The 19822-nt window shown below is 39.6% G+C and overlaps 1 protein-coding gene across 1 annotated transcript; it reads right to left on the bottom strand.

The window, feature by feature from the left end:
• Window positions 1–1105: 1105 nt before the first annotated feature.
• On the bottom strand, window positions 1106–19128 carry LOC307261420 (phospholipid phosphatase 2-like). Its single transcript, XM_080041966.1, has 6 exons — window positions 18885–19128; window positions 5319–5470; window positions 4928–5190; window positions 4186–4243; window positions 3304–3480; window positions 1106–2338 (listed from the first exon to the last, which is right to left on the bottom strand). Exons 1-6 carry the CDS (start codon window positions 18943–18945, stop codon window positions 2189–2191), a joined length of 861 nt encoding a protein of 286 aa, XP_079898092.1. The 5' UTR covers window positions 18946–19128; the 3' UTR covers window positions 1106–2188.
• Window positions 19129–19822: the final 694 nt, after the last annotated feature.

The following is a 19822-nucleotide window of genomic DNA, read 5'->3' as shown; positions in this document are numbered from 1 at the left end:
AAAGATGAGACAAATCCACATTATCACCTGTCAGCGCAGTTTCCATCGGATCACAGCATTTAGTGTTCAGCTCATTGTTTTAATTCACCCTTACAGCTCTCATCCACCTTGCCTCTTGCAAAACAAAAAAATAAACTGCTGAAAAATAAAGTTAGAAGCTAGCAGGGGAAAACTGGAGCTTCAAGCATCAAAAAGCTATAATAGAACAAATGATACCGAGCCATTAGACGTTCATGAGGTGGCCAGATCCTAATCCTAATTTTTGCAAACATATCCAATTCATAATGCAATTATGATTTTGTTGTTAAAGTTTGTTTAACATTTAATACAGCCTTAAAGAAAGAATTTAGTATTTTTTCCTCTTTCTGAAATTTCTAGATTCCTTTTTAGAGCTCACATCATTACAATATTAAATGACAACGTAAACATCTTTCCTTTTGGCTTGAAAATCCTCAGAACATATTGTGAACAGTTTGAATGGGGACCATTTCTTTGGCAGTCAATTGTGTTAAGTTCCCCATCTTTTACATTTGTACAGCAGCTTCTCTATACCTATTGGCGTACTGTACACCACTAAAGACGTAATTGCAATAATGTCTTATCTAACTGCAGCAAGTGGTGTGGATGATCCAGAGACACTTTCACTGGAAAATTATTAATTTTACTTGAACCATTGAATCAGGGTGGAGGCTATTCCTCAAAACTTGCCAAATGAATAATAAACTAAATGCGTGACTTGACTTTGAAACTCAGGTGGAATGACCAGAATTTGGCAAGGCTCTGGGATAGCTATGACAAAGAAAACATCACCTGATCTATCCTCTGGGATAACTGAACAGTTTTTTTTCCTTTTGTTAAAAACACCTCTGACGTGGCTGAACAACCCCATTCCTTTGGCACTGAGGAATCCCAGCAGCATCGTCAGCAGCAGGTCCAGACTTGAACCCTGCGTCAGTGCGTTATGCACTGCTTTTAACAAGAACACAGCAGAGAAATGGCTGAAATCAGCCAAAACAATAATATTCCCTTTACTTCACAACACAAAAAGACAGTCCTTTGCATATTTTTTTTTGCTGTTAAAGTAAGAACTCAGACATCATGCTGGCTAATATTTATGGAGAAAACAACCGACAGGCTGAACAAAAGAAAAGATTACATTATGTTCAGTTTCACAATGGGTTACACATGTTATGAAAAGGAAGAAAGAGGTCCATGGAGTGGTATTTAGTTTGTGAAAGGATTGGAAGTGAATTTGTGGTTCCACAAGTGCTTGAAAGTTCAAGAAAACCAAAGCAAAAAGATGGTTTATGGGATGAATATGCCAACTTATCTGTGTCAGTCCTTTTCCAAACCATTTATGTGAATGTATGTATGAGAGGAAAGATATCAAGAACGATGTTGCCAGCTGTCAAAGTTGCACTGTAACATCACAGCAAAAAATAGTGGCAGTGCATTCTTAAAAAGGCTACACAATTTATTAGATACAGTAGATAAACTTTTAAAAAAAATTGTTAGTACTATACATAATCATGTAAATAGTTTAAGCAGTCCATCGTTACACATGCACATCTTCTGAAGGCAGTAAAACAGAGGCATCTGCAGAGAGATCAAGCTCCAGTGTAGGTAAAAACAAGTCTTATCAGACTGCAACAATTAATGTGGAAAACCGAAATTCAGCCTCAAAGGTGTTGTCACTCCATCCAAAGACAGAGAGAAATCTTTGGTGGTTTTTGAAATTTACAGATCTCTTCGGTTTAAAATCACAGCATAAATTCTCCACCACAAAATCTGACACTTTTTTTCCTCAGCACAGAATTTAGATTAAAACAAAAACCTTAAAATATATATCATTGCAAACTTTTGAATGGTACAACACTCTACACATGTACACAAATCACACATTTTCACAACACACACACACACCCCCAAACTAAAAGACAAACAGTCACACGGGGCTCCTGTTCCAACAGGTTTCGGGAATCTGAGGGTTCAAAGTTTAAAAAAAAATATATATATAGAAAATAATTGGGAAGTCCTCTCAGAGTGGAGCAGTTCTAGTCTGGATTTCCAAGTAGTGGTTACTGCATCTGGTTATTTTGACTGTACAAGTCACAGGTTCTTTGGTAACATAGCTGCTGTTAAGAGTGTGAAGGCCCGGGTTAGTAAGAGTAGCTGCTGCAAAAATAGCTCATACAGGTCCAGAGTAGTTGTAGTGGTTTCCGTGCTGAGAGTCGGGAGGCGGTGGGCTCGGTTTGCGTTCAAGGTGCTCTATCTCTGCTGTGTCCGGTCGGGTGCAGCTAGGGGGGCGCTGCTTGAAGAAGTCGGACTGATATCGGACCTTAAAACAATCCAAAGAAGAAGAAAAATGTCAAGAGATTTGAAAATTTACTACTGACTGCACTGATCAAAAGCTTTTTCATATAGCAAAAACCTGCTGTTGCAGAGTACGAAACGGGCGTGATACAACTGATAAAACATGCTTCAGTGACAAAACATATATAAAAACTTCTACATTGTAATGTCTTCCAGTCCTGTAACAAATGATACCTTTGTGGGACTTATTTCCAGAGACTCAACTCAGTCACCATTTTAGTTGTTGTGGCATCGTACACAATATACATTTTGACAAAATATAAAAAATATGTTTTATTATATATTGAAAATACAGTCTGACAGCGAAACAGTACCACTGTAAGTACAAAGCCTTCACAATGTCCCATTAGGTGAACACAATGTTAAGTGGTTGAGGAAGATTTTTGAATGTCCATCGAAGTCTGCATTTCATAACCAAATATGGTAACGTCAAGCAAGAACTGTCCCACTTTAAAGGATCTAACTAAACACAGCCGTTTGTGCCTTAATATGGAGCACACAGGGAGTATGTGTGTGTGTATATGTGTGTGTTTAGCCCTCAAAATCCCATAATCTATCAAATGCCAGCCAACTGTTTTTTTAATGTGTCCAGAAAAAAATCATGTGACTAAATTAAATGAGCTATTAACATTCAGCCGTGTGGAAATGTTTATCACAAGGCAATAGATGAGAACAAATGAAAATATTTACCATAAGCTTTTACACTGTTTACATCATGTGTTAGACTCTTACCGATAAATTGTGTATCATGGAACTAACAAATACCAGACCCCACTGTTTTTATACCACTTTTCCGACTGTTTGCCGAAACTTCCTGCTGGTAAACTAGAAACTTTTGGACTCAACATGCTAACAACAACAAAAAGTCTCATTATGCCGCTGTAATCATAAAAACTTTCAACTGAATCTAAATCAGTCTGTTGTTCTCACCGTGAGCACAGCGATGATAGCTCCCTGCACCAGCCCCACCAGCACGTCACTCCAGTGGTGTTTGTAGTCAGACACGCGTGTGTAACCTACATACAGAGAGAACGCCAGCAGGAAGAACTGGATGGTCGGTCGGACCAGTCGCGTCCACTTCCCCTGCATCCGGGCCTGGACGTAGAGCTGCACACACAAAAGCACTTTGATGTTTCAAGACCAACTCTTATCTAAATGTAAACCTCTTTATATATAAATTGTGTGTGTTTATGTGCTTGTGTCTATGTGTGTATACTTTATGGGCCATTTGTTGAGGAGTCAGCAAAATATACTATTTAAAAAAAGGATCCTTTACTGAAAAAACAAAAAACACTTTTTACAAAGGATATGACCCGTGTAGATGTAAAATAAATGAATCATTTTCTTTCTTTAAAACGTTAAAATGTTACCTAAATTTAACAAAATGTTTAAATAAAATGATTCAAATATGTGTTTTTTTGAGAATCATCTAAATTACGAGGTATGAGAATGGAAAATATTTGAAAGTTTCCTAAAAGGAAAAAATCATATTTTGGCCAACCCAATCCACCCACATGCACAGAAAGATCTGAGGTAAGGCTACTTTACATAATAAAACAGTTCTGTATAGAAAAATGTGGATGCTCCAGCAGTCTTTCAGCATCGCACTTCAGAATAGTAACAGGGATTAAACTGAATCTATCAGCTTCCGCCCATTGTACACTGTGTGGTATGACAACAATGATGTTTTTCAAACATAAACCCGTGCCTGCATTGAGCGCTCCCTCCCTTGTGAGGGTCTTTGGTGAACAGGCTTTCTTTTCTCAAAAACACAGAAGTCTTACGCAACAACAATGGTGGTGACACACTCACCGACAGAAAGAGCATGCAGTACATCCCGAAGGACGAGTGGCCGGAGTAGAATGACAACCTGAAGAGCAAAACAGCAACAGGGAAAATAATTCAAGAACAAAATTCACTCATGTTTTCAGTGATTTTCAATAAATATGACTGTGAAATAATGAAGTTCTGGAGGTATTTTGGGGTACTGAGTTAAATGAAGCCATTTAAGACATCATCGTTGGTAACTTGTGATAGACATTTGATATCAACTTGAATCCAAAAATAGGCATGGGACACTAGAAGAATTTAATGTCACAATTATCCCGGCCAAAATAAATGCAATTCAAGATATTCTCCCGATAATCATCAAAAAACTCTTAAAATATAATGGAATCACTTTACATTTAGTTAAGAAACTAGTATTATTGCCTAACAGATAGGATAGGACATTCTTAAAAACTTAAACTATAACACAGAGCGAGGCCAGCCCTACAAACGCAAAAGATGCCGAGTGAGTTCATTGGTTGTTGCCCTCTTTAAAAAGAAAATGCCATGAATACCATTAGGTCTTCACAAGTCTTGTTTTGTAAAGAGATACAATGTGCAAGCCAAGCCTTTGGATTTAGGATTTGTGAATAACTGTAAAGATGCATCTCCTCCTTGAGGCACTTCAAAATAGAGGACTATACATTAAAAGGACTATACAAGAGCCATAGATTCTCGTGTCGGGATAATCGTGAATAATGGTTCGATTATGGATATTGTGTTGTACCTGGATTCAGTCACGTTGCGAGGGTTTCCGGTACAGTTGATCTGCAGCATGTATCCGTTACAGCTGACCGGGTTGCACACGGATAAGAAGTTTGGGCGAGGACGACCTATGGTGAACTTGGCCAGGTCAGTCAGTGATTGGCTGACGGCTGCTCCGAACAGGAAGGTGCCCACCACCTTATAAAGAGCCGACAGGTACTGGTTGAATTGGGAGTTTGAGTGCAGACGCTTTGTGTGCACAAGGTAGGCCTCTCCTGAGGTGATCTATGGAGACACAATGAAAGGGTTATCAAGTCATTTTAGTTGGTGGGGGGGAGGGGGGAATCAAGAAAATTATGTAATTTTGTTGTCATGTATTTTAATTTTAATGCTCAGACAAATAGGTGACTTACAATAACGATTGAGCAAGTGATGGTGACGGCAGCCATTGCTCCATGGGAGATGGTGTCTTTCCTGTAGGCATAGCTGATGCTCTTATCGTCGCAGTAAATTCCTCTTTGGTACGGAGTGAACATTAACGTCAGGATGGCTGAGGGCAGTGACGCTGGAGGAACAAGAGACGACAGTCTTAGCAACAAAAAATCCACTTCCAGACAGTGTGAAATCAAAATAATACAGTGACCAAATTGGACCTTCCTTGTTTCAGACAATCACGGAAAACGTGTGCCAGATATTTTTCATCCCATTAGGTGCAGCACGTCATTGTGAACATTGTAAATATACTAAAAGGCTTTTCAGAAATCTATAAAAAAAGTTTCCCGAATAGATATTTTGCCTACTAAAAACAATCCAACAAGCAGCGCCACAAACATATCCTATAGTGCCGATAATTATTATGGGATAATATCACGAGAAAATAGCCTTGTGACACTTAAAGCAATATAGTAAAAAAATGTACAGTATATATGCAACAACAGTTCCTCAACCAAACAGAGGTAATCGATACTACTGGCGTTTTTCTTTTTGACAGTAGAGGAGTTTGCTACTGCAATCGAAGCAGAAAAACTGCAGTCTTCAGGAGCCACACTGTATTTTCAAAAAGCTGGAGGTCTGTCCTGAGACTGCGATGACAATTGAACCACCACACAATGAGTAGGGGCTCAGGAAACAGCTAAGAACACACTGACTGGACTAATCTTTTGGCGTTGGGCAAAAGTACCGACTCTGCCAAGCAAATGAACTTGTCATCGGTATAGAGCTCAGTGGCAACAACTTCACCCCTTCAGGTCGCAGTCACTCTCGGCGGAGGGTGGGGGGGGGTGGGCTTTCGCCCGTGGAAACACGACCGGACAGGACGGCTAAGACCTTTCACATCAGGGCAAAGTTTACACAGCACAGGGGCCTGGGAGCTGTGGTTTGAACTAGGACACACACACACACACACACACACACGACGGAGATAAAGGGGTCTCAAAGAAAAATATTTATAAGTCTGTGATGACAAATGTCCATGTGTAAACTGGAAGGAAGATTTGCTTCAACAGTTTCTCCACAAGTGCAAACAAAAGAGTTTGGAGTTGGCCCAGCAGCAGCAAAAGCACATAAATCTGTCTCTTAAATCTGAGCGGGGACAATAGTCCAATCTACAGGGTTGATGTCACAAACCTTTTTAACTACAACCCTTAAACTGTTTTCCTGTTTTCAAGTCAACCCTAAGCTGAACCGCTGAAACTCACAGGACCCGGAATGGATGGAGTTTGTTTTTGCAAGCGAGGAGCTGTATATTGACTGGGTAGTGCCATAAGAGCGACTCTCCACTAACAGATTGCTTCCTTCCTCCAGAGCATGCGACTGTTGCTGTGACAGGCTGGGCTAAATGAAACCACATGAAAACACACAAACACAGAAAAAGGAAAAACATGGTCCAGACAGCAAGGTAATTCCAACATGACATCATGTGAAAATGTGGATGTCTACAGGTGAGAATTAAGTCTGATGTCACACACACACACACACTGTGGCAGGTGTGTTTTCTCCGCCTCCTGCTATGCACATCACTGTGAGAATGAACCTTGCTCAGGGGACTGCAGGCCATTTAAGGAGGAAGTTTAAAAATGGGAATGTGAAAGGAAAGAAAGAAAGAACAAAACTGGCAGAATACCCAAACATAAAAGTGAGAAACATCTAGGAAAAGCAGGGGATAATGACATGATATGGGGAGCCTGGTTGCCTGATAGATACTGAGCTACTGAAGGAAACTCAACACAAAGTTCTGTCTGTGCGTATAGTAAAAACAATACACACACACACACACACACACACTCACTGGCCACTTTATTAGGTACACCTGTTCAATTGCATGTAAAAACGAATAGCTAATCAGTCATGGAACATGGAAGCAACTCAATGCATTTAGGCACGTAGACGTGGTCAAGAAAACTTGCTCTAGTTCAAACAGAGCATCAGAATGGGGAAGAAAGGGGTTTTAAGTGACTTTGAACGTTGTATTGTTGATGATGGTGCACGGCAGGATGGATCCATGCTTTTTACATGAAATTCTGACCCTACCATCTGAACTACGCAACTGAAATCGAGACTCAGACCAGGCAACATTTTTCCAATCTTCTATTGTCCAATTTTGGTGAGCCTGTGCGAATTACAGCCTCAGAGTGGCACCCGGTGGGGTATTCTGCTGCTGTTACCCATCTGCTTCAAGGTTGGTCGTGTTTTGTGGACAGTTATACACATAAAGCAGTTATGCTGCAACATTGGCCTTAGTCAGTATTGGCCCTTTTTTAGCCCCGCTTTTGGTCTCCACCGATTGTATTTAGCTTGTAAAAACTCCATTGTGTTCAGTTTACCAGCTGGTTGCACACTGTCTGACTTCTCTGCGGTGCCGAGCAGCTATTGTAGAGTGGGTTTTTTAAAGCCGTTTCCTACCCTAAAACAAGGCTGTAAGAGTAAATCAAAATTGTAAAGACTGGACAAGACAACAATGAGTAGTAACTCAAAGCTAAGTGCAGCTGCAGATTGGAGTGATAAATCCCTGGTTCATCACCACCACAACCCCATTAACAATACACAGTGTAACGGGAGACATTCTTACAACAGAAATACTATTTGTGTATGTTACTTTGAAAGTGTATGTTGTGTTGTTTTGCATGAGCATCTCTCCATATGTTTATGATTAAAAGGTGCTATGAGTAACTTTTAAATATTTCTGAAACTGTCAATTGTTCCTTCGGGATCATAAACTACATCGAACAGCAAACAAGACCATAATGCTGTTATATTTTTTCTTAATGCCTTTGTCATGGGCACGCTCACCCAGGAATTGCAGCTGGCGTAGTATAAACAGTACCGCTTTTGTCCAAAGGGGGTGCAAGAATTAACACAAACTGAAAGTTCCCTGGAGCACCTGCACAATTTAATGGCGTCCAATTCAAAAACCTTACAACAGAGGCTATTATTGTTATTATAATAATCATATTTTACAGATGTCTGTGTTTTCCTGCAACTATACCTTTGACTACTACTGTATGTTGCTGTGTTTTGGTTTAGCTTTATTGACTGTCTCTATCAGTCGGCCCTACCCAGCGGTTAATCACCACTCATTAGCCGAGGACCACACACACACACGGGCTGCAATGCCTAATGTAAAACGGGTTTCATTTGTGTCACTAATGATGTTGGATGACACGTAGTTTCCACATTAAAGATCATTTATTTTTATTAACAGAAAGCCCTGCCTTTGCTCCTCACATCTTTGAGTTCATTATTCCAGCAGGTCAAGCATGCTCTCAGCCCAGCTTTGAAGTGAGGCCCAACCATTGTTTATTCTGCAGGGCGCAAGGATAACATTTAGATAAGAGAATGCTTGTTTGACACAAGTCTCTGGTGGCTACACACTGCCAGGGCGGACAGTTGGGCAATGGCCTTGGAAACACAGACACACGGTATACACTGCTACGCTCATTTAACAACAGAATCAGTGAGGAAGTCAATTCCCCCTCGTATCAAACATGCTCCAACAGCCTCTGGGAGCCGAGCCTATAGAGAGTTCCTATTATCTATGTGGAACTGACTGTTTTTATCTGCTCTATTATTTTAGAAGGCCTGGTATGTTTTTATAGGCCTGCACTGGTGGGGTGGCCCGCCCTCCCAGAGGCTGGGCCGAGCCGAGGCGAAGAGAGGTTTCTTCCCTAAATTCACTCAAAACCTGCAGTTGTGCCTTTCCTATCAAAATTAGAGACTAAATGGCAGCACAAATGTCATAGCTTTTGTTTTGCATACATGTCTATGAGAGTAAAATGAGAAGGTTTATGCTATACTGATACTAATCTCATGTCTGCAGAGCTTGAGTCAGGATGTGGTTAGCCCCCCATAGGCTAGCCTAGCTTTGCATAAAGATAAGGCAGTAATAAACAGAGCTAGGCTGACCCAAAATATAACGAGCAAGACCTCCTTTGCCATCCTCTTTGCATTATATGCATCTTGTTGGTTTAACCCACCCAAATGAAAATTAAAGAATAGTTTTGGTAGTTTAAGGGGAGTTACGCATCTAGCCTAGCTTAGCACAAATAATGGAAGCGTGAGCTAGACCGGTTCACTTCTTAAAGTTCAAAAATACACCAACTAGCACCTCTAAAAGTCACCAGTTAACACATTATGTCATCTAGGCTATGCATTGCACAACAGCCGTGACATTCCCGAGTCTTGTCGTTACAGCGATGTTGCCAGGCAACTGAGACGCCACATTTGAAAATGGTCACGTAACTCCCTCTAAAACCACATGTGGTTTTTACCTGAGCAGGTAATATCTGAAAATACTCCAAACTAAAAAGGTGTTTACTTTATAGTGAACATCTTAATGAACTTTTTATTTTATTTTAATTCATTTAAAAAAAAAATAGGCCTACAGTTTACTCCCAATACTTTCTGGGCTAGGTGAAACTGTAGGTAAATAGTTCTTTGGTGGACTGTTAGTATCGCCCTGCTCTAACATTTTGCATGTAGCTGCTGAGTTTATTTTCTCACCCTTTTCACATTCACTGCAAAACTTTTGCAGCTGCAAACAATGTAAAAAACAAGTTCCTCTTTCAAAAAGAGGCACACACACAAAGTGTCTGTCTTCAGTAACAAAAAGGCCACAGGAGAGATAAAAAAAGCAAGAAGAGAAAGTATTGTTTTACGCTTTCCCAATCTCTTTGGCAAGAACACCCCCCCACCCCGATCGCACTTTGAGAAAATAAACATGATGGAATTTGGGATCAGACACAAGTGCAACTTCCCCTTGACCTCTGACCCAGCGGGAAGTGGGAAGTGTTCCTGTTATTCTGCCCTCAAGATGAGCGGTCGAGGACCGGGGATAACCGAGACATTGATAGGAAGCAGAACCAGGTAACATGGTTGTAGGTGAACATTTGTTTGGGGGATGTATGTAAAATCTCGACAGGCGACTGTGAGATGTGTGCGTCTTCCACTCCGTTAGCAGACAGGGATTCGCAACTGTTCCACATCACACCAAGGTGCTCAGAATACCAAGATTTAACTCTTGATGATCCCTCTTGGGTGTATTTGGTGTTCATTGCTGTGTGATTTCTGTACTGCATTTCCCAGATGTGGTTTGTCTTTTTTGTGTCTGTTCTTTTCATTTTGACCATCACTGTTTGTAATGTTTAAAAGGGGGTTTATCTTCAACAAAATCGAGGAAAAAGTGTTGTTGGAAAGATAGTGCATAATTTCCTGTTAGGCAGGGGATTTTTTGCTGGGAAAGTCCTACACGACACCGGATGGTTTTTCTTGGGTTATTGCTGCATACTACTTTAACCCCTTCAGAGCTGACATTTTTCAAAATAATGTGTGTGTGCGTTTTTTGTTTGTGTCATCTCACATCTTCCGTCTTGGATATTCCCATTGAAGTTTAACCCTGTATTTATATTTAAATGCACAAATTAAGTTATTTTACACCAACAATATGTGATTTTGGGCCACTTGAGGGCAGCAAAAACAAGATTTAAAAAAATATTGACATATTATCAGCTTTATTTTTGACATGGCAACATTGTCTTACACATCCCTCAAGTTACTGAGCAACATTATACTTCAATTGGAATCATGTTTCAATCCACCTGATGATTGTGATTCCAATATTCACACTTTCTTTTGGTTCGGTTCTGGTCTCAACCAACTCTAGAGGGAAATAAATACTGGACTTTGTTCACCAGCTACTGACTCACTGATCCTGTGCTCTCTCGATTGACATTTTTTCTTTGCAAACATCAACTTATATCATTTCAATCAATTTATCAATTTATATTTCTGTCAAAAACCATGTAATTGGTTAAATCAGCCAAAGTCAAATTTTAGGACAATGTGACTGGCTGTCCACTACAATTAATGCTAGGTCTGAAATACAATGATGCTGCATATACTTTAGTATGTGGTGGATTGTGCAACTATATTGTTTTCGCCAAGGATGATGTTACGTTTTAAATTTACGAGTCACCTTTTTAGATAATAGAATAGCACGTTTCAAAATGTGGCGGAGAAATAAAGTGACATTCTTGGTGTGAATCTAGATCTTGTAACTTCCCGTTACATTAAATGACAGTAATATTACACGGCTGCTTGAATGAGAAAATAATCTTGCACATTTGTCCAATGATTATATTTCACTCTGTGTGTTTAATGCAGGTTTTATATGTCTAAAACACTTAAGTGATTGTGTTGTTTTGACTGGTGGAGGCATGTTCAGGCCTCAAGGTCTATATTTCTGGCAAACAATCATTCCTGCAGACCTTTGAATTTCATATGTTATGTATGTGAAAGTAAGAGTGAAATCTGACTTTGACCTTTAATTAAAGAGAACCAAAAAACTGAAATAAGTCTTCCTCTCTCACATGGGACTACCATAGTAGTGGTACATTGGCCAAGACACACACACACACACACACACACACACACACACACACACACACACACACACACACACACACACACACACACACACACACACACACACACACACACACACACACACACACACACACACACACACACACACACACACACACACTCTGTTCCATTTTCACACAGGAATATCAGGGAGCAAAAGTCAACACTTCTTACTTGACTGACACATATTTGGCAGAAGCAGATACTGTGTGTACATGTGTGTGTTTCTGAGTGTGCATGTGTGTCAATAAGAGGAGGATCTTGAATATGTCAACAAAATGTTAAAACAGCACATAAATAACATTCTTTGAGACAAACAACAACAGCTGTAGTCAGTCCCTTGTTAAAAAAACTATTTAGACAGTTGTCAAACAGCTCAATTCTAAAGCTTGTAACGACTTGTACGAGAGAGGCAGTTTTCATGGGTACACAAGCAGGAAAAACACTTTCATTTCCTCATTGTTGATTGTCACCTTAGTTAATTCAATCTATGTTGTGTTATCACTGGACATTGAAAAGTCATTCTATACTGCATGTAAATATAATTATTAGTTGTAGTTGATGTTTGATTCATTGTTTTTTGACAAATGTCACAGGTTCAAGCATTTCAAAATAAATAATGTGTTTTTATCCTCTTATCTTCTATTTTGAATTTTGGACTGATGGATGGGCATTTTGCCATTTGATTCAATAGGTAAATATTCAGTAGATTAATTGATGCAGCCTGATATTACACCTATGAGCACATGCAGCCAAATGAACCAATCATGCACCACTTTCCATCCAACAGGAAGTTTACAAGGGTTTAGTACTATTAACAACTGTAATTTAAAACCAGCTCTCATCGGTCCCCTTTATTAACCTCTTTAATTAACAGTGGTTTACACCAACATCCTGTTTTTGCCAGAAACGCATCAAATTAAAGAGTGTGTTGCGTTCAAAAGGCTTCATGTTGTTTTGAACACATAAAGTAGTTGTATAAGCCAGAGAATAAATGGTAAATATTCACATTGGTAACAAAAACCTAGCTTTCTTATTGATGAAGTAAAATAATCAATGATATAATGACAATAACACAAGTGTGAAGACAGTGAGATACACACTGATGATACCCATAATAAATAATGTCAGATCTATAGCCTACATTTGACCCTGTTGTGTATCCTAATTTGACTCTATATATGCTGAAGTGAGTCATTTGAGCTCACAAGAGGGGGTCGTCTGACTGGCATGTACTTTTTCCGAATGACTGGTATTCGCTTTTAAGTTTTCCTGACCTGCGCCTCCCATATCCCCGGCCCGTCTACAGCTAACAGGACGTAAGCTCCTGGGACAAAATGTTTGTTAGATGGATCCATTTATCATTATCACTATGCTATATACTGTAGGTAAAGACCAGATCATGAGTGACACAAATCAAAATTAAAGATATTGGATATGAAAGGCTTCAACAGTAAAAGTCATTAGTCTGAACTGATTTCTTCATGTGAGAATGTTATGGCATCATAATTAAACCCTCCTTTTTACCTTGGAGCTTATCAGAGTGCCTGGACCGAAACCAAAAGGAGGTTACCAGAGTCATAAAAAGCAATAAAAAATTATAGTGAAGCGATTATCAGACTGACCTCTGTGTAGTTGAGCAGCTAAATTTGGCAGCCAGAAAGACTTCATCTATTTAATGTATCATAATGTACAAGCTCCATTAAAACTGAGGCAAAATGGCGCCAAAACGGTGTTCAGGCTATTTATTCACATGGATTTGTTAAACTTAAGGTGAACAACCGAGAACAAGTGTTTTTTTTTTTTGTTAACAGAATGGTGACAGTGACTTATTGCGGCTAAGTGACCAAATGCATTTTAAACCTTATGAAGTTTTAGAGAATAGTCTCAGCATGTGCAAGACTATTCTTATTGCCTTTCTTATTACCTGCTCAAACCTGAGCAGGTAATATCTGAGTATTTTAATGATAATTATAATATTATAATGAGCTTAGAAAGGAGTTAATGAGCAGATCCGGTCTTTAAGCTAAGCGAAGCTAACCAGCTTTAGACTGTAGGCTCATCATTAACCTTAAGATTATATTGTGGTATCAATTGTCGTCAAATTTTACACAAAAAAACATTTAAAACTATTCCTTCAAACTGGGAAGATGAACATCAAAAAACCTGACTTTACTCACTTACATAGGCCTACTACTTTATCCATTAACAGAGTCCAGATATGATGCATGTAAGAAATGATGGGAGACTGTGGGACAAAGTGAAACAAAAGAGATGAACAGAGCAGCCTGTCCTTGTAAAAGTTAATCTTTACAATTTAATCATTTTGCCGAGATGGAAAATTTTACTGTAGCCTGAATGTCATGACTGACAGTGTAACAATAGATGGTGTTTTTGTGTGTGTGTGTCCTTGCAATTTGTGTTGCATCTACTGTGTGAGTGGTAACAAATAATGGCAGGATGGAGATTTGACATCAGAGAGGAAGAGGGAGAAATAAAACCCTGAACAGAATAAGAGATTAGTTACAATTTGGACACTCGGCACATTCCTGGCTATAACTCACACCAACGTTTCAACAAAACAAAAAGAAGGGGAGGGGGGGGGGTTGTTCAAACCCAATCTCTCTCACACACACACACACACACACAACAAGGGAGTGGAAAAATAAAGACGCTAGATTAAGAAAGGGAAATTAAAACGAAAAAACAATCAGACATGGAGATGAAGTGTTTGTGTAGCGAGATTGGCTTGTTATCTTTAAAGTTTGAGAACTTAATACACATGGAGGGAGAGCAGCAACATCCTGCGATAAAAATGGCCCCACAGAGCCTGAGAATAAATCAATATGATATCAAAATTCTGATAACATTCATTGGAATTTATCCAGTATCCAAACACGCGTGTGTTAAAAAAATAAGTATTTTTCAAGTTTTATCATCAATCTTTAGATTGTTTCACTCATCTTTTCAACAAACATATTATGACAAATGTTAGAGGGTGGTTTTAACTTCTGAGATGTTACAATTTGAGTTTGGACAGTTGATCAGACAAACAAAAGTTTTTCTTTGGGTTCTGGGAAACTGTAACAGATTTCACTCCTTTTTTTAAATGGTTGTTTGTTCATCCATCGCATGTCTGTCCAACCTGGGAGAGGAATTCCTCCTCTGTTATTCTCCCTGGGGGTTTTTCCATTTTGAAGCTGTTAAAAGGTTTTTTGGGTAGTTTTTCATCATCCAAATCAAGGGTCTTATAGGACAGTGGGTGTCGTATGCTGTACAGTTTGTTAAGCCCCCTGAGGTAAATTGTTATTCGAGAAACTGGGCTGTATAAATAAAATTTACTTGACTTGTTGACTTTGGAGGCTTGGGGCAGACCCTCTTACAGTATGTGTGTGCTCTAGCTCAATAAAACTAATCCTCAAGTCTAGTTCAGTCTAGGACTGCACCCAACGATGATCTGCAGATTATTATTGAGATGAAAAGGATTAAGAGATGAAGAAATGTCCATCACATCTTCTTATGTTCAAAATGATTATTCCATTATCTTGTTGTGTCCAACCAACAGTCTAAAACTCAAAAGATATTACATTTGACTATAAAAGGAACAGTGAAGGATCTGGAAAATGTTACATGGGGTGGCGAAGGGGGGGCAAGAGGTCTTGGCAGGGGGGCATGGGAGGACGGTAGCGGGAATCCCCATATATATTATATTGATCATCATTTCTGATAAAATAAGACATTTGTACATCTAAAGCCTACACAGCTTACCCTATACCACATGGCTACAACAGAAAACAGGAAATAACTGGAACATGTTCTTTTGAGTGACATGACATTATGCTAGTGTAGTAGAATTTATATGGAAGGAGAATAACAATACAGTAGTTTAGGCTGGGACTGCAGTCAGACCCTCTGCCTACCTTTCATCTGCCTGCTGATCACTACCTGCCTCTGTCTGAATATAAAACCTCCTCTTCATCACATTTATTTCTTCTTTTCCCTCTTTTCCTTCACTTATTTATTCATGTCTTTAACATATGATTATGTAACCTGATTTAATTTGTGCAGCTCGTTTGCTGTGGTATGTGAGAGTTTTCAGTAGGCTACTGTTTGGCTTTGCCTCAGAAATGGCGACTCTCTCTCTCTCTCTCGAAACGGCGACCCACTGTTAAATTATATGGATTCGAACATGCAAGTTTTTTTTAAATATTCTTATCAAGCTCTTGCCTGTACTACAATAGGCCTACAAATTAATAAAAGGGCAATATGCTCCTACAAGTCACAAGCGAGTGATTTCCCTTTTGGCCAACAATTAATGGATGTGCTCTTATTGATGAATTAATTAGCTACTTTTAGCATGCATTACATTAATTACAAATTTAACTTTAAGTTAAATTGGTGTGTTTAATGGCACAGCAGCGCGCTGACTCACTGTGCGCGACAAACTGTGTGATCGCCGATATGCGCAAATGATGCAGGGCCATGGCTAAGTATTTGAGGGGCAGGGCATAAGATTAGATTCAAAATTATTTACTTTTGTTCAATTTATTGTTTGTTTCAATTATTTGAGTGGCTTGTTGACATAGTGGCGGTTTGTTCATACAAGTACATTTTTGAGAATGCAAAAGTTAGGGGGGCAGCTGGGGAGGCAAGGCTCTTCAGTGGGGCGGCCCCCCCTTACCCTCCTGTAGAACCGCCCCTGAAAAGGAAGCCAATGAAAAGCAACAGCCCTCACCCGTTTGGCATTGCTTGAAAACTGAGTTATAACAATTGATTATTAAAATGCCGTTTAGTTCTTTACACACATTCCAAATCCTCCTTAAAGTGATTCCTAGATAGTGATCCGTACATTATATTGTCATAAGTATTCAAATTGAAGTTGATTCATTTTTCAATGCCATATCATTTGACTATATTAGTCACCATTCATTGGACTTTATTGACTGATTTTCATCACCTACATTTTATCAAGAAAATGTTCTCAATTCAACTCACAGGAAATTTAGGTCAATATGATGATTAAATGGTAGTTTTTATTTTATCTCATCGACCGCCTCTTAAGTGACTCATACAAAACAACTCGGAGCGCAAATCTTAAAACTAATGTTTTCACTTTTTAAAAATGCAGATGACTAACCAACAAAAAAATCAACTGTTCATAAACAAACCCAAACACACACAGACACACTTGTACACAACTGCAAGATGATACATGCATGAGCTTTAAGCTTAGTCAGCCAAAATAAAGTGTCACTTGAGAAACCTTTAGCTGACGAGCCATTAATCACCATATCTCTGATTTCACAAATGTTCTCTTTAATGTTCAATTATCACCATTTCATGTCACAATCATCCAGAGAAGGAAAGACTTGCCCATGACTCTCTCAGACAATTACAACACTTTTTTTTCTCATTTATTCATTAAATCAGCTTATTTTGCCTGAGAAAAACCTTTATACCGGCCTAAGAAGCAGCAAGATTTTCTTTCATGGACTTGATCCCTAATGGTTCAGAGCCTATTATCCCCTCAACAAGGAGCTACAGAACATACATTATGAGTGCAGGGGGGGTTTCACTGCAGAACAGTCATTATCATTCCTCCCGTGTCAGTCACCAGATGGGTCCCCTATACTGGAAAGCACGCACGCACACACACACACACACACACACACACACACACACACACACACACACACACACACACACACACACACACACACACACACACACACACACACACACACACACACACACACACACACACACACACACACACACACACACACACACACACACACACACACACACACACACACACACACACACACACACACACACACACACACACACACACACACACACACACACACACACACACACACACACACACACACACACACACACACACACACACACACACACACACACACACACACACACACAGAGAGTTCAACCCTCATCTTTCAACATCTATAGAAGTAAACCCGGTGAGAAATAAATGGACATCCCCGACAGCCTCCTTTCTTTCATCATCTCAACTGCAACCTCTGTCAGTCTCATGTTGACAGCAAAGTGAGCAGATATGACACGAAACAGCTGGAAGATGTCAGTTGTGTTAATGGCTCTGTGTCCTCCCTGGAGTCCAGAGCAAGTTGGGACGGGTCGTTTGTTTCCCTGTATGGTGTTCACACATATACATACATATATACACATGCACACACGAAAGAGCCCACCCTCAGCACATGCACAGATGCCATACACACACACCTGGACTCCAGTTTCAGAGAAATTGATTCATCGACAGTGATCTTTGCTCTTCCTCGTAACCCTAAGTTTAAAAAAAGGGGCCACAGGGAGCATGAAGAAAAAAAAGCAGAATGTACACACACACACACACACACACAGGGCGTGGGTGTCAAAAAACGATGGATTCCCATTGCAATCAGCACTATAGCCAGATAGTGAGATATGGATGTGCCCTATCTTAACCCAAATGATTTCAGGAAAGAAATCACTTGACAGCGATCAAGAAATGTCAGTTCTCTAACCCACTGTTGGCAAAGACTCTGTTTGGCCTGTTTGAACAAGATAGAGTCCGATGATGTCTTGCAATGCTTCATTGCACTGCTGAGTGTAAAATCACTGCCAAATCATGTAATTGACTTGCAACATAATTGTGTACAAGTTACATGTTTTGAACAAACAAACAAACATGTGTCAGTAACGTATTCTAGGCTTGCAGGAAGACACAAGAAGCAAAATAATAGTGTGATTGTAAGTGTGTGCGTGTGTGCGTGTGTGTGTGTGTGTGTGTGTGTGTGTGTTTGAGAGAGAGAGAGCGAATCTGCGCGTGCGTGTCTGTGTGTTGGGCAACCACATGCGTCATCCTGCAAACATTTCAATAAAAGCTGGTTTAATTAGTATCATTTATTATTTGGAGTCATATTTCTGGTTTAGTCGCACAGATTTATAAATAACCGCGCAACAGGAGCTGTAGCCTACAGCCTGAACTAGTCAAATGTTCAGCCATATTGGAGGGGAGAACAGGGGTAGTCACTCACCAACAAAGACACAAAGAATATCCACCACGATCAGAATCAGCTTCTTCCCTTGTTCTGACATGTTTGCTCCGGTGTCGCTTCACTTTCATAAATAAATCGCGTTTTTAAAAAAAGAACAGAGGGCAAAGTTGTAATCTAAGCAAAACTTGGGAGTAACTAAGGAGAAAAGTTCTACAGGACAAATCGACCTGCTCGTTCTTCCGGCTCCGTGCCTCTGTGTACCTGCCTGACTGCCTGTTTTCTTGCACACTGCTGTGTTTCAGGTGAGAAGCAGAGGACGGAGCTGCGCAATTTACGTCCAGCCTTTTTACGCATGTGTAAGGGGCGCGTCTTCTTTCCGCACTAACAGCGCAGCCCTACTAACGTGATCACAAAGGATCTGTTGGCTTCCCGAAATTAAATGTGTTTGTGAACATGAGGGGAAAATTCACAATTTTTCCTCTTTACTTTTTAAATCTCTGATTCCCTCTGGATTTATGTAGCCACTATTAATCCAATGTAAACAGTGATGGTACACGTTTAAAGTATGAGTAATGGTGTAACAGTGGAGCTTTCACAGAGGGAGGGAAAACCAATATTAGAACATTTAATAGTCTAATTCCCACTGGAGGACGAAAGTATTTGAAGGTCAATCTCACTGTTTTTTATTTGGGATTTAAATCTAGTTTGCCATCGTAGACTCATGGACAGTGTGCTTTTTTAGATAAAGAGAAATCACTTATTGATGTCCATATTGTGGAAGCCTTTTCTGAGAAATAAAAATAAAAAAAAGGGAACAGATCATGTTAGGAATCATAGAAGATGAAAAGGAGTCAATATCTAGATGTAAAAAGTCACACGTTTGACTTTATAAGGCCTATGTCCTAATTTGACTGGCTTTTTATTTATTTATCATTCCTAACATTGTTTCTTTTCCTTTGGTTGGTAGAAAAAAACTT

Source organism: Ammodytes marinus (assembly GCF_949987685.1).
Source record: "Ammodytes marinus genome assembly, chromosome: 15".
Taxonomy (NCBI): domain Eukaryota; kingdom Metazoa; phylum Chordata; class Actinopteri; order Uranoscopiformes; family Ammodytidae; genus Ammodytes; species Ammodytes marinus.
Note: the sequence above shows the minus strand (reverse complement) of the source record. Positions and strands in the feature narration are given on the sequence as shown.

What these genes read in the sequence shown, in the direction of transcription:
- LOC307261420 (XM_080041966.1), bottom strand. Translation starts at nt 18,945, where the DNA reads ATGTCAGAACAAGGGAAGAAGCTGATTCTGATCGTGGTGGATATTCTT. An exon ending in TATTCTTTGTGTCTTTGTTG is followed by an intron (nt 5,471 to 18,884) that starts GTGAGTGACTAC and finishes TTGTTCCTCCAG; the next exon opens with CGTCACTGCCCTCAGCCATC. An exon ending in TCACTTGCTCAATCGTTATT is followed by an intron (nt 5,191 to 5,318) that starts GTAAGTCACCTA and finishes GTGTCTCCATAG; the next exon opens with ATCACCTCAGGAGAGGCCTA.